Source organism: Macaca thibetana, chromosome 15 (assembly GCF_024542745.1).
Source record: "Macaca thibetana thibetana isolate TM-01 chromosome 15, ASM2454274v1, whole genome shotgun sequence".
Taxonomy (NCBI): domain Eukaryota; kingdom Metazoa; phylum Chordata; class Mammalia; order Primates; family Cercopithecidae; genus Macaca; species Macaca thibetana.
In genome coordinates, this window is record NC_065592.1 from 69,857,317 (window position 1) to 69,871,475 (window position 14,159).

General features: G+C 37.2%; 1 protein-coding gene across 1 annotated transcript; it reads right to left on the reverse strand.

The window, feature by feature from the left end:
- Window positions 1-12,776: 12,776 nt before the first annotated feature.
- Window positions 12,777-13,640, reverse strand: LOC126937978 (40S ribosomal protein S3a-like). Its single transcript, XM_050761972.1, has one exon. The coding sequence runs from the start codon at window positions 13,501-13,503 to the stop codon at window positions 12,820-12,822; it is 684 nt and encodes a 227-aa protein (XP_050617929.1). The 5' UTR covers window positions 13,504-13,640; the 3' UTR covers window positions 12,777-12,819.
- Window positions 13,641-14,159: the final 519 nt, after the last annotated feature.

Consider the following 14,159-nt stretch of genomic DNA (forward strand, 5'->3'; position numbering starts at 1 on the left):
TTTGAAAAGATACTGTGTTACAATGTAGGTTGCAGAAAACAAATGCGAAGTATCACAGAACAAAAATTCAACAAGTTGAATTTTAAATATCTGATTAGTTTTTGTTAAGGATTTATGAACAGGGCAGCACTCCATTTATGAAACAGAAAGGCATTCCACTGGGAGTGACGAAATAGTCAGTTTTTTAAAGGTAGCTTGAGTTGAATCAAGGAAATAACAGAGTGCATAAAACTGATTTGTTAACATCAGGTTACTTCAGGTTACTTTGTTTGCATGGGTTAAAGCGGAAGGGGCTTCTTTCTTATACTGAGTCAGGTTGACTGGCCCCCTTTTGGTTGGTTGCTGTGAATCTCCTGTATTTGTTGTTGTTGTTATTTGTTTGCTTGCTTGTTTGTCTTCCTGAAAACTGGTCTGGTTGAAGGCTTGGCTATAATCTCTTTCTTGATTTTTGGAAGGTCAGATCTTACAATTCAACAGCTTATGTTTAGGTTTGGTGATGTGAAACCTTTGCATTAGTGACTCCATTTTGGTTTGGTATGTTGGGGTCTAGTGCAGGAGCTCAGTCCAAAAAAAAAAAAAAAAAAAAAGCCTCCTATAAATTTTATTTAACAAAGGCAAAGCCTTATAGACTACCAGTTTACAAGAGAGGGCAATTCCAGAGAGCAGAAGGTAAAAGATAATGAGGCAGGGAAGGAGAAGAGTCACGTTAAGGATCAATTACTAGAGTCAAGTGAGACTGCTTGCTCAGTTTTGCATAATTATCTTCTGAGAGTCCATAGACATGACTTTTTCTCAGGGTAGACTCTGGAGCTGAGGGAGCAACTCACACAGAGTTAATCACAATAGCCAAGGACTGGGATATAGAAAGTTACCAGAGGTTCCAGAGATAGGAGACCAATGAGGCTGAGGTGATCTGATGTGCAACATAAAAGGTGTCAGATACCAAGTATCTAAGTTTTATCCAGAGTCTTATTTCTGGAACTGCTTCACTAAATGTCAATACTGTGCCTCTTCTTTCTAATTATTGTTTTCATTATTATTTACATACTCCATGGCTGTTTGCAAGATTACATTGTGACATGGTTAATGTGATTATTTACCCTCTCTCTGGACAATACAATGAGCATCAAGATTGCTGCTGATTATAGGAATAGCTTAAGTGATTAGAAATTCTGTACTGCAATTCAGTCGCTATGTTCAGGGATTGGATTTTCTCACTTATAAATCTTGGAAAAAGTGGAGGAATTGTGCATTGTTTTTCATTTCTTATTCTATCAGTGAGTGAACATCGATGAGGGGTATCCTGCTACTTTGAGTAACAGGGAGTCTTCAGTTTATAAAAGATCTCTAAACTACAGGGCAAAGCATACTAATTTGTTCTTAACATAAAAAAGAAGAATGTGTCAGATTCGTTTCACCCTTGGGAGGATTACGTGGAAGTCTGAGAGTCGGAAGTTCATATAAAAGAAGGCACTTATTCTTCTTTTATTAACCAAATGTCAGGATATTTTTGCTTTCAAAACTGGAGATTAAATGAACTTTGCACACAATCTAATCCATTTATTATATGCTCAGTATAAATTGAAAAGTAGGAGATCATTAAAAGTACAAGAAATCCCTTATGTACAATACATGAGAAGGATAGATATTTGGTTCCTAGGGTCCTGTCTCTGGAGCTATGTAAGCATAATATTTCTTTGAAAATACCATACCTGTTTTATCTCTCCTGGTGGTATATCCTCTACTTTACCTTCACACACGTTATCTCTAGCTGTCTCTCTCTGTTACAGTCTACAAATTGTTTTGTCAGCCTTTCTCTTGAGCTCAGCTGAATTTTAAGATCAATGAACTTACTTGCCAATTTGACAGGGCCATCAGTTGTTGTAGCAATTAATTAAGCTTTGCAAATTATTTTAACCCACAACTAGGAGTCACTACATTGCATAATTGCCACTCAATCACATAGTCAAATTTCTCAGAAATTAATGCTGTTTTCCCCAAGGGAGACAGTTTCAACCAGTTTGTCCAGTTGCTAATTTTCCAAGCATTTCCTTAGGCATAACTTTGAAAAATATTAAATCTTCAACATAGGATCTTACTTTTCCGAAAGCATTTGAAAATGTTCTTCTCTCTTTCAAAGCCTAATTTGGAATCAAGCAAAAAAATGTTTACCAGGAAGCATTTTCTGTCCTTGAGGTATTCAGCACTAATTTGGGGGAGATAAACTAACTGGAGGACAGGATATAACAGAAAAGCATACAACTGTGCACATATGCAAACATACACACCCACATTTTTATTTATCTGGTTCTTTGACTTTGTCTTATGAAAATTATAGCCAAGAAAGATAAACTGGTAATGTGAACAACTTTGTGACTGATCTTCACCCATAAATATCACTTACCATGACAAGCCGACTTGGAAACTAACAATCTATCCACCTGTAAAAATACATTTAGATTTTGCTTGGTGCTAGGAACCATTCTTTACAAGGAAGGCTTTAGCAGACACCTTGCCTTTGTGATTGTATGGCAAAATAGCAGAACTGGAGTCTCCTGAATCATGATTTGTGCCTGGATTTTTAGTTTAAGCTGCAAAATGCTTGCAATGTATCAATATATGATATGTCTTTGAATTAGCTATTTTGAAATGACATGCTTCCTTTTCTAAGCACATAACTGTATATGTTCATCCATTCTCAGCAGGAGAGCTACCTCCCCATTCTTGCATTCATGTGAAAGAGTGAGTTGTCATAAGAAAGAGAAAAAATATATATTATGTTGTAAGGAAAAATCATCTTCCTTGTAGAAATGGTGGCTAACATTCCAGTGGCTGGAGCTGGTAAAAGGAATTCACTTAATAATTAGCTAATAGATTACTGTTGCTGTGCTAGCTGCTTTATAGACACATCCTCTACTTTTGCAACAACTTTGAAATGAAATTACTAATATCTTTGTGTGTGTGTGTGATCACATGAGAAAGCTGAGGCTCAGAAAATTTACACAATTGTGTAACCTCTTACAATTGATAAGTGGAATAATCTTTCCACCAGCTTTGACCCTTCCAAACATGTGTCACACTTAATCTGGTTATATCACATCATCACCTAAAATCCTTTTATTTCCTATTGCCTAAATCATGAAGTCCAAAGCAAGATTTTTCTTTACCTACATGTCCAGCATCATCTGTCAACTTCATGCACTTTGTACTGAGTTACATCAATAGTTAATTACTTGTGGTTCCCAGAGAAAAAAACTGATCCTTGTTTATGCCGAGCTTCAGCATATCCCTCACCTCTTGCCTGGGAGATATGGTGCTTGTCTCCCTGAACCATGCCTTCCAATTCAGCATACTTATATTATTCCTGATTAATTTCTCATATCATCACAATTCAGATCAGGATTTATTTACTTACTGAGACTTTCTAAGACCCTAGCTTTGTTTTGGTTTTATTTTATTTTATTTTATTTTATTTTATTTTATTTTATTTTATTTTATATTGTTTGCTTAGCCACTTGTGCTTGCATTTTACCTTATGGTTGCATTATTGTCTATTGATGTATCTGCCCCACATGCTAGACCTTGGTTGTTTGAAAGAGAACCAAGAGTTATAGCTCTAGTTATAGCTTTATAACTTTAGAACTAGCAAGTTTCCTGGTGCTTCATAGACATTAAGTAAAATTAGATGAAACAAATGGATAAATTGGGCCAAGCTACACTAGGTGTCAAAGTAAGACAGCCATGAATATTGGGTTTAGAAGATAGTGTTTGGCCGGGTATGGTGGCTCACGCCTGTAATCCCAGCTCTTTGGGAAGCTGACGCAGGTGGATCACCTGAGGTGAGGAGTTTGAGACCAGCCTGGCCAACATGATGAAACCCATCTCTACTAAAAATACCAAAAATTAGCCAGGCATAGTGGTGGGTGCCTGTAATCCCCTCAACTCAGGAGGCTGAGAGAGGAGAATTGCTTGAACCCAGCAGGAGGCGGTTTCAGTGAACCAAGATTGTGCTATTGCACTCCAGCCTAGGCAACAAGAATGAAACTCCATCTCAAGAAAAGAAAAAAAAAGAAAGATAATTTTCCATCTGTGAGGAATAGTAATCAAATAAGGATATTCTTGCAAAAAAAAAAGATTGAAAACATAATTAAAATCTCATTGACTTTAGAAGAAGCTTCAAAGAAGAGAAGATTTATCAGATTGAGTACCTATTATACAACATTCACTGTGTTTTAGAATTATGGCAATATTACTTAAATTGATTGTTTTGATTTCTATTATTTTTTATACTTATGTCTTAGCAAACCAATAATGATGTCATAAAACCTATAGCTAGAACATTTCTGGGGTTGGTGAGGTCTATCTTACATGTTTGTAAACTTACAAGAAAGTCAAACACTCTCACAGAGACAAATTTATTTTGAGGAGAATGGGCTACACTTAGTGATTTTGAGAACAGTGCAGCATATGCTTCTTAAAGTGTTTTCCAACCCTCCCCACAGAACACAGATCCTGGGGCAAGTGTATAGCAATCATAAGCTTGGTTTAAAAGTCATTTAGGTCCTGCCATTCTGGCTGCCACCATCATGGTGCAGAATCTTAAGTTCCATGTGCAGCAGCTGCTGAAGCAGGTGAACTTCCTGAACTGGGAGGTCACTGATCATTACCAGTTGAAGCAGTGGGAGGACAACAGGTGCTACAACCAGCTGAACCATGCCATGTGTAAGATAGCGTGGCATGCCTGTGAGACCTGTGTGAGTGTGACCCATTCTGCATGTGTATTTCAGCCACACTGCTAGACAAGCTGTATGCTCTCAGCCTGGTGCCTACATGTGGCTCATTCAAGCTCTGTTAGTTCATTATGGCCTCATTCTTCTGCCACCACCACCTGTCTACTATGCTACTCAAGCTGCACATCATGAAGCACCTTCAGGCTGCTGTGGCCTTTGTGGAGCAAGGCCATGTGTGCATGGGCCCTGACATGGTTACCTACACTACCTTCCTTGTCATGTGCAGAATGGTGGACTTTGTCACCTGGGTCAACTCATCTCGGATCAAGCAGAATGTGCTAGAGTACAACCAGGAGCACAATAACTTTGATCTGGAAGCCTACTTGATCTCCTACTCTCTCCAGTACAAATGGGAAAACTGAGGCCTGGTGCTGGAGATTCTATGAAGGTGCTCTCCCCAAGAGATTTAGCCAATCACAGGTTCTTAACAACTTAGTTCCTCAATGGTAGGCCATGCACAGAGCCACAGGGGTTCTGTCCTTGTTTTCCTTGAAACTTTCTTAGGACTTTGACTATTTTATTATTAAATCACTGTGCTTTGGGGAACAGTGTGAAGCAGTTTGTTGTTGCACTGGAGAATTGCTGCCTTCTTGTGTTGGAAACTCTGTAGTATAAAGCAAAAACTCCACATTCCCACTCCCTGTTTTCCTTTATTATTTTGTGGCTGGACTGGTTCAATTTGTTTAACTCAAATTTTGGTCTTGTTCATGTTTTTTGTTTTTTGTTTTTTTGGTCCTGTTCATGTTAAGCAGTGTACACACGATGGAGAGTTTGGGCTCAAGTTTTCATAAAATGAGTGACTACCAGACCTGCCTTATAAGAGATCTTGAAACGAGTACTAAGTATAGAAAGGAAAGACCTCTACGAGCTAATACAAAAACACACTTAAACACAAAGGCCAGTGTCACTGTATCTCAACCACACAAACAAGCCAACATAATAACCAACTAGCAATACAATGACAGGACTGAATCCACTGATATCAATACTAACATTGAATGTAATTGTTGTAAATGTCCTGCTGAAAAGGATCAAAGTGGCAAACTGGATGAAAAAGCAAGACCCAATGGTATGCTGTCGTCAAGAGACCTATCTCATGTGTAATAACAAAATAAAGGGATAAAGGGAAATGTACCAAGCAAATGGAAAACATAAAGAAGCAGGGGTTCCAGTCCTAATTTCAGACAAAACAGATTTCAAACAAAGATCACAAAAGATCAAGATGACATTACATAATGGTAAACAGTTAAATTCAACAAGAACATCTAACTATCCTAAATATATATGCATCTAACACAGAAGCACCCATATTCATATAGCAAGCACTTGGAGACCTTCAAAGAGACATAGGCTCCCACACAATAATAGTAGAAGCCTTCAACACTCCACTGACAATATTAGGTCATCAAGGCAGAAAATAAACAATGATATTCTGGACCTGAACTCAACATTGGATGAAATGGATCTGATAGATCTCTATAGAATTCTTGACCCCAAAAAGCCAGATTATACATTCTTCTCCTTGCTGCATGGCACATACTCTAAAATCGACCACATAATTGAACATAAATCAATCTTCAGCAAACACAAAGGAACCAGAATCATAACAAACACACTCTTGGACCTCAGTCCAATACAAATAGACATCACAACTAAGAAAGTCACTCAAAACCATGCAATTACATGGAAATTAAATAACATGCTTCTGAATAAAATTAAAGCTCAAATCAAGAAGATATTTGAAAATAATGAGAACAGAGATACAACATACCAGAATCTCTAGAACACAGCAAAGGCAGTGTTAAGAGAGGAATTCACAGCCCTTAATGCCCACATCAAAAAGTTAGAAAGATCTCAAATTAACCTAACATCACAATTGAAAGAATTAGAGAAGCAAGAGTAAATTAAAGATAGCAGAAGACAAGAAATGACTAACATCAGAACTGAACTGAAGGAAATTGAGACACGAAAACCTATTCAAATGATCAATGAATCCAGGAGCTGTTTTTTTTTTTGAAAAAATTAATGTGATACATAGGCCACTAGCTAGACTAATAAAGAACAAAAGAGAAGAGCTCCAAATGAACACAATTAGAAATGAAGGAAATGTTACCACTGACCCCACAGAAATACAAGGAACCATTAGAATCTACTATGAACACCCCTATACATGTAAACTAAAAAATCTAGAAGAGATGTATAAATTTCTGGACACATATACCCTCCCCAGACTGAACCAGAAAGAAATTGATTCCCTGAACAGACCAATAATAAGCTCTGAAATTAAATGAGTAATAAATAGCCTACAAAAACAAAAACAACAACAACAACAAAAAAACAAAAAAAAAACCCACATCCTGATGGATTCACAGATGAATTCTACCAGATGTACAAATAAGAGCTGGTACCATTCCTACAGAAACTGTTCCTAAAAGTTGATAAGGAAGGACTCCTCCTCAAATCTTTCTATGAAGCCAGCATCATTCTGATACCAAAACCTGGCAGAGAGACACACATACACACAAAGAAAACTTCAGGCCAATATCCTTGATGAACATTGATGCAAAAATCCTCAACAAAATACTTGCAAACCAAATCCAGCAGCACTTCAAAAAGCTTATCCACCATTAGCAAGTAGTCTTTATCCCTGGGATGCAAGGTTGGTTTAACACATGTAAATAAATAAATGTGATTCACCACATAAACAGAACTAAAGACAAAAACCACATGATTATTTCAATAGACACAGAAGGATCTTTTGATAAAATTCAACACCCCTTCATGTTGAAAACTCTCAATTAACTAGGCATTGAAGGAACATACCTCAAAATAATAAGTCCTATGTATGACAAACCACAGCCAACGTTATACTTAGTGGGCAAAGGCTGGAAGTACTCCTCTTGAAAAATGGCACAACACTGTGATGCCCTCTCTCACTTCTCCTATTCAACATAATATTGGAAGTCCTGGCCAGGACAATAAGGCAAGAGAAAGAAAGAAAGAGCATCCAGATAAGAAGAAAGAAAGTCAAACTATCTCTGTTTGCAGACAACAAAATTCTGTATCTAGAAAACCCCATAGTCTTGTCCCTAAAGCTTCTTCAGCTGAGAAACAACTTCAGCAAAGTTTCAGGATACAAAATCAATTTACAAAAATCTCTAGCATTCTTATACCCCAACAGCCAATCCAAGAGCCAAATAAGAAAGGCAGTCCCATTCACAATGGCCACAAAAGGATGAAAATACATAGAAATAGAGCTAACCAGGAAGGTGAAATATTTCTACAGTGAGAATTACAAAACATTGCTTAAAGAAATCAGAGAAGACAAAAAAAAAAAAAAAAAAAAAAGGAAAACCATCCCATGCTCATGGATAGGCAGAATTAATATCACTAAAATGGCCATACTTCCCAAATCAATTTACAGGTTCAATGCTATTCCTCTAAAACTACCAATGGCATGCCTCATAGAACTAGAAAAAACTATTACAATTCAAAAAAATTGCCCAAATAGCCAAGGCAATCCTGAGCAAAAAGAGCAAAGCTGAAGGCATCACTTTACTTGACTTTGATCTATAGTACATACAGGGTGACAGTAACCAAAACAGCATGTTACTAGTACAAAAACAGGCATAAAAACCAATGGAATAGAATAGAGATACCAGAAATAAGGCTATACACCTATGACCATCTGATACTGGATAAAGCTGACAAAAACAAGCAGTGGGGGAAAGACTCCTTATTCAATAAGTGGTGCTGGGATAGCTGGCTAGCACTATGCAGAAGACTAAAGCTGGACCCTTTCCTTACACTGTATACAAAAATCAACTCAAGTTTGATTAAAAACTTAAATGTAAAACCCAAACTATAAACACCTTGGAAGACAACCTAGGCAATACCATCCTGGACATAGGAATGGGAAAATATTTCATGGCAAAGTCCACAAAAGCAATCACAACATAAACAAACATTGACAAGTGGGATATAATTAAGAGCTTCCGTACAGCAAAAGGAACTATCAACAGAGTAAACAAACAACATAAAGAATGGGAGAAAATATTTGCAAACTATGCATCTGACAAAGGCCTAATATCCAGTATCATTCTACCATAAACACATACACACGGAAATGTTTATTGCAGCGCTATTCACAATAGTGAAAACATAGAATCAACCTAAATGCTCAACAATGAGAGACTGGATAAAGAAAATGTGGTATGTAGGCCAGGCGTGGTGACTCACGCCTGTAATCCCAGCACTTTGGGAGGTGGAGACGGAGGGATCATGAGGTCAGGAGATCAACACCATCCTGGCTAACACGGTGAAATCCCATCTCTACTAAAAATACAAAAAAATAGTTGGGTGTGGTGGCGGGCACCTGTAGTCCCAGCTACTCAGGAGGCTGAGGCAGGAGAATGGCATGAACCCGGGAGGCAGAGCTTGTAGTGAGCCGAGATAGCGCCACTGCATTCCAGCCTGGGCGACAGTGCAAGACTCTGTCTCAAAAAAAAAAAAAAAAAAAAAAAGGAAAAGAAAATGTGGTATATGTACACCATGGAACCCAATGTGCTCATAAAAAGGAATAAGATCATGTTATTTTTTTGTGGGAACATGGATGAAGCTAGACACCATTATCCTTAGCAAACTAATGCAGGAACAGAAAACCAAATACCGTGTGTTGTCACTTACAAGTAGTGGGTAATAAATGATGAGAACTTATGAACACAAGGAAGAAAACTGGAGTCTACTTGGGAGTGGAGGATGGAAAGAGGGAGAGGAGCAGAAAAGATAACTGTTGGGTACTGAGCTTAATTCCTGGGTGATGGAATAATCTGTTCAACAACCCCCCATGGCATAAGTTTACCTATGTAACAAACCTTCACATGTACCCCCAAACCTAAAATAAAAGTTTTTTAAAAAGTCATTTCCACTATGATCTTTGTGGAACCTGGAAAGCTAGGCAAGGCACATTGAATCACGCCTGTAATCCCAGCACTTTGGGAAGCCGAGGTGGGTGGATTGCCTTAGGTCAGGAGATCGAGACCAGTCTGACCAACATGGCAAAACAACATCTCTACTAAAAATACAAAAATTAGCCAGGTGTGGTGGCACATGCCTGTAGTGCCTGCTACTCTGGAGGCTGAGGCAGGAGAATTGCTTCAACCCGGGAGATGGAGATTGCAGTTAGCCAAGATTGTGTCATTGCACTCCAGCCTGGGCAACAGAGTGAAACTCCGTCTCAAAAAAAGAAAAGAAAAAGAAAAATCCGATCCAGATGATTTATTATTTTTACATTAATATTTTGGCTTACTTTTCATCCCATCTCTGTTCTAAGAGAAACGTATCTAAGGCTTAAATCCATTTGAATAAGAATTTGGGGAGCAATATGTCTTTTAAGTCTCTGGAAAATTAGAATTTTTAAAGTAATAGGCATTACTTAGGAAAGCATTGTTTTAATTTACATAACAACCAAATTGGGAGTAAGTTTCAGCTATTCAAAATAAAATGCATTAGGTATATTTAAAATAATATTTTAGATATAGTGATATATTTTTAATAGAATAATTTTGAGTTAGTGGTCTTAATCAATGTTTATTGTGTTGTTGATGTTTTTGCAAGGAAGTTAGCCTCTATATCAAGTCATATTATAGATTCAATTGAAATTGAAAGATTCTTATTTGAAATCCCCCAATACACACACACACACACACACGTATTTTTCTTTAGGCAGAACTATTGTTCAGCCAATATTTTGTAATATAATCTCTCTCTCTATATATATATATATTTTTTTTTTTATTTTGTATTTATTTATTATTATTTTTTTTGAGATGGAGTTTTGCTCTTATTGCCCACCGTGGAGTACACTGGCACAATCTCAGCTCACTGCAACCTCCATATCCTGGGTTCAAACGATTTTCTTGCCTCAGTCTCCTGGGTGGCTGGGATAACAGGCGTCCACCACCATGCCTGACTAATTTTTGTATTTTTACTAGAGATAGGGTTTCGCCATGTTGGGCAGGCTGGTCTCGAACTCCTGACCTCAGGTGATCCGTCTGCTTCGGCCTCCAAATGTGCTGGGATTACAGGCGTGATCCACTGCCCCTGGCCTTAATCTAGACTATATTTAAAGATATTCCTTTCTTATCTGTTCTACAATCTCTTTTTTGAAAACTCATTTCAGTTTTTAACAACCATTGCCAATGAGGAAAATTTTCTTTATGCTTCCCTTAAATTATGCAGTCTTCTAAAGCCATTGACAATTGCATGAGTCCTCCTCTGAAGGAGAACTGATGGAAAGCTAGCCACTAAATAATCCCCCACTCACATTCTGGTGCTTTATTTCCCTTCACACATAACTTAGTCATATAAGTTCTCACAACCATTTGAACTCAGACATTTAAAAAATGCAGTTAGAAGTCAAAAGATGAAAAAAATGAGGTCCTTGAAAGTGGGTTAGGGGAAGAGAGAGATATTTTTATGTCAGATCTTGTAATTCAGGAGCTAAAAATAAAAGCTCAGTCTCTATAGATTTGTTATAATTTTTTCATAATGTCGTAAATCTCTTGGATCAAAACCCCCATACCTCTCATTATAGAAACCTTAAATTGTTTGGTATGTTTCTTATTTCTATGGGTTTTTTGAATTCCAGGGTTTTTTTTTTTTTTTTTTTTTTAATGCTATGTTCATTTTAATGAGCATAATATCAATTTGTGCCCAACATTTTGATCTTTTATTTTTATTCGACAAAATAATCATTTTTAGCATGCAGAGATACAGTATGTTGGGTATTTTGTACTGAAGATGACTACTTATACTATTTGTAATTTACTTTCTACTACCTAAAAGTCAATGGTGATTTTTAATGGCTATTTCTCCTTATAGACACAAGCTTTTAAGAGTTTAGTTTGTCATGAAAAAATAGGTTATGTTTCTGTGCAAATTCTTTGGAAGTTACTATGATAATAATTAGGAGAATAAACTTTAAAACTTCATTTAGTGTTAATACTAATATGGTTTTAATAACACAGTCAGTAAATAAAGCATTCAGAAAAATATCTAATGTTACTACTGCCATCTGATTCACCCATACATCCAACTAAAAATATAAAAGCAATCTACACTTATGTCACAATTTGAGTTCACTGAGAAACAGACTCTTGGGAAAACTTCAGTGTGTAAGATGTTTATTAGAAATGGAAAAGCCTTAGAATCACCATGCTTGGCTAAGAAAAAGAAGCCTGATCAGCCTGATAGAAACTTTGGAGCTATCAAACCCATCAGAGATCTTCTGTGTTGGGCTGAAATAGTTGGACCTATTTGTTATCTCTTAATCACTTATTGGATGTATGCTGTCTTGGAAAGAGCATGACTTTGGGTGTGGTGAGTCTCCACCTCAGGTAACCCCAACAGAATATGACAGCTGAAAGTTACTTCTTGACAGCTATTCTAGAAACTCAGATAGTAAGTCTTTCTTTGAAAGAAAATCTGGGTGGTGCATATTCAAGACCATTTATATAGTTATGTTCCAGATATTGTTCTGAGTTCTTTAGATATAATAACTCATTTAAAATCAGAACCCAGACAATTACTCTTATGATACCCACTTTGCAGATAAAGAAACTGAGGATCATAGAATTTAAGTGATTTGCCCAAGGTCACATAACTAGTAAGTTGTAAAGCTGGTGAATTCAAGCAGTCCGATTTCAGAGTCCACCACTTATCAGTATGCTCCATTGCTATTCAGAGCCACTAACTCAGAGGTTAACAAGGATCTCTTAATTGCCAAAATCCAAGTGTTAAATTTATTTTTCATGCTCCTTAGGTTCCTGGATTACCTTACATGGTTTAATTTGTTTTACATCTTGAAACTGTCTCCTAATTTAATTCATATGTCATTAAACTGGTTTCCCACCTACTTTTCTGAGATTTTTTCTCATGGTTCCTTATCTCTCTGCACTTTATTTATTTATTTATTTATTTATTTCCCACATACAGCACTTTTTATTTGACACTAATTGAAGTCTGAACTTTAAACAGATTCTTGGACTGGTGGTTCATATCCATCAGCTCGTTCAACTTTAGCACCTGTCTCATCCCCAGTGGCTTTTCCAGAACTACTGCCTTCACCATGAAGCTCCATGAGCTTTCCCAATTCAAACTTGGGCTTCTTCAGCATTTTTACTTTTCTAACGAAGACATCATAGAGAGGATAAATAGATTGGCAAGCCTTTTCTATGTCTTTTCCAATGCTGTCTGGAATCAATTTATTGACCACTTCTTTCAAGTCATTTGTCTGCACCTCTCGGGTCATGATTTCCATCATCTTCTTCTGGATTTGGCGGACCTGTTGGTGCTGAGCATAAGAGGTCTTCCGTATCTGATTGTTGCGTTTTTTAGTAAAACCAACACAGAACAGACGAAGCAAGTAACCATCGGTAGTCTTGACATCAACATGAGCTTCAATCATTGTCTGCCACTTTTTGACCATGGAACACATTTTGTCATGGGTAAGATCCATGCCATGGAAGTTAGTCAGGCAGTTTTTGCCCTGAACATCTTCAGTAATCAGCTTGAATTTTCTAAATGCAACTTCATCATTCTGCAAATCAGCAAGACTCACTTCAAACACACGACCCTTGAGACCATCAGATGCAATTTTGGTTCCTTGGGTTCTGGTGATGAGCGTCTTTCCAATATTTCTTATATTGAACATAGCAGGTGCTTTCACATCATACCAATCTTTCTTAGAAAATGGATCAACCACTTTCTACTTGGCTCCCTTTTTGCTGCCTTTCGTAAGGCACTTGTTCTTGCCAACCGCCATGGTGCTGATCAGAGAGCCAAAAGGCTCTCTCTGCACTTTAAATCTTGATGTCCTCTTAGTATCCATTTCTGTTTTCTTATCTGTTCACACTACATGCTGCATTTTGAGTGTATTTCATTAACTCTTATGCTGCCATAAATTCTTATTAAATCATAAAATGCCCAGGCATCAGGTCATGTTAGGAATAAATATGGTGGGACAAGAGAATATAGATCCAGAATCGCTCCATGGAAGAACTCATTTAAAAAAAATCTTCCTCCCCTGGTCTCCAGGAACAGTCAGGAGGTAATATTCAAAAGGCAGCTGATGCAAGGAATTAGGGCAAAATTTGATCTAGGAATTGTGGAAACAGCAACAGGAATAGTAGCACCTAAAAGAAGTTGGATGTGAATTGAATGATGCCAGAATCCAGGTTGAGGACTAAAAGGTGACACTATAGGAATTACTTAAAACGAAATCCGTTACCTAAAATCACCCAGCTAAGATATTATACTAACCTTCAGGAGTCAAAAACTAGAAACAAAATCTAAATGTAAAAGAAAGAG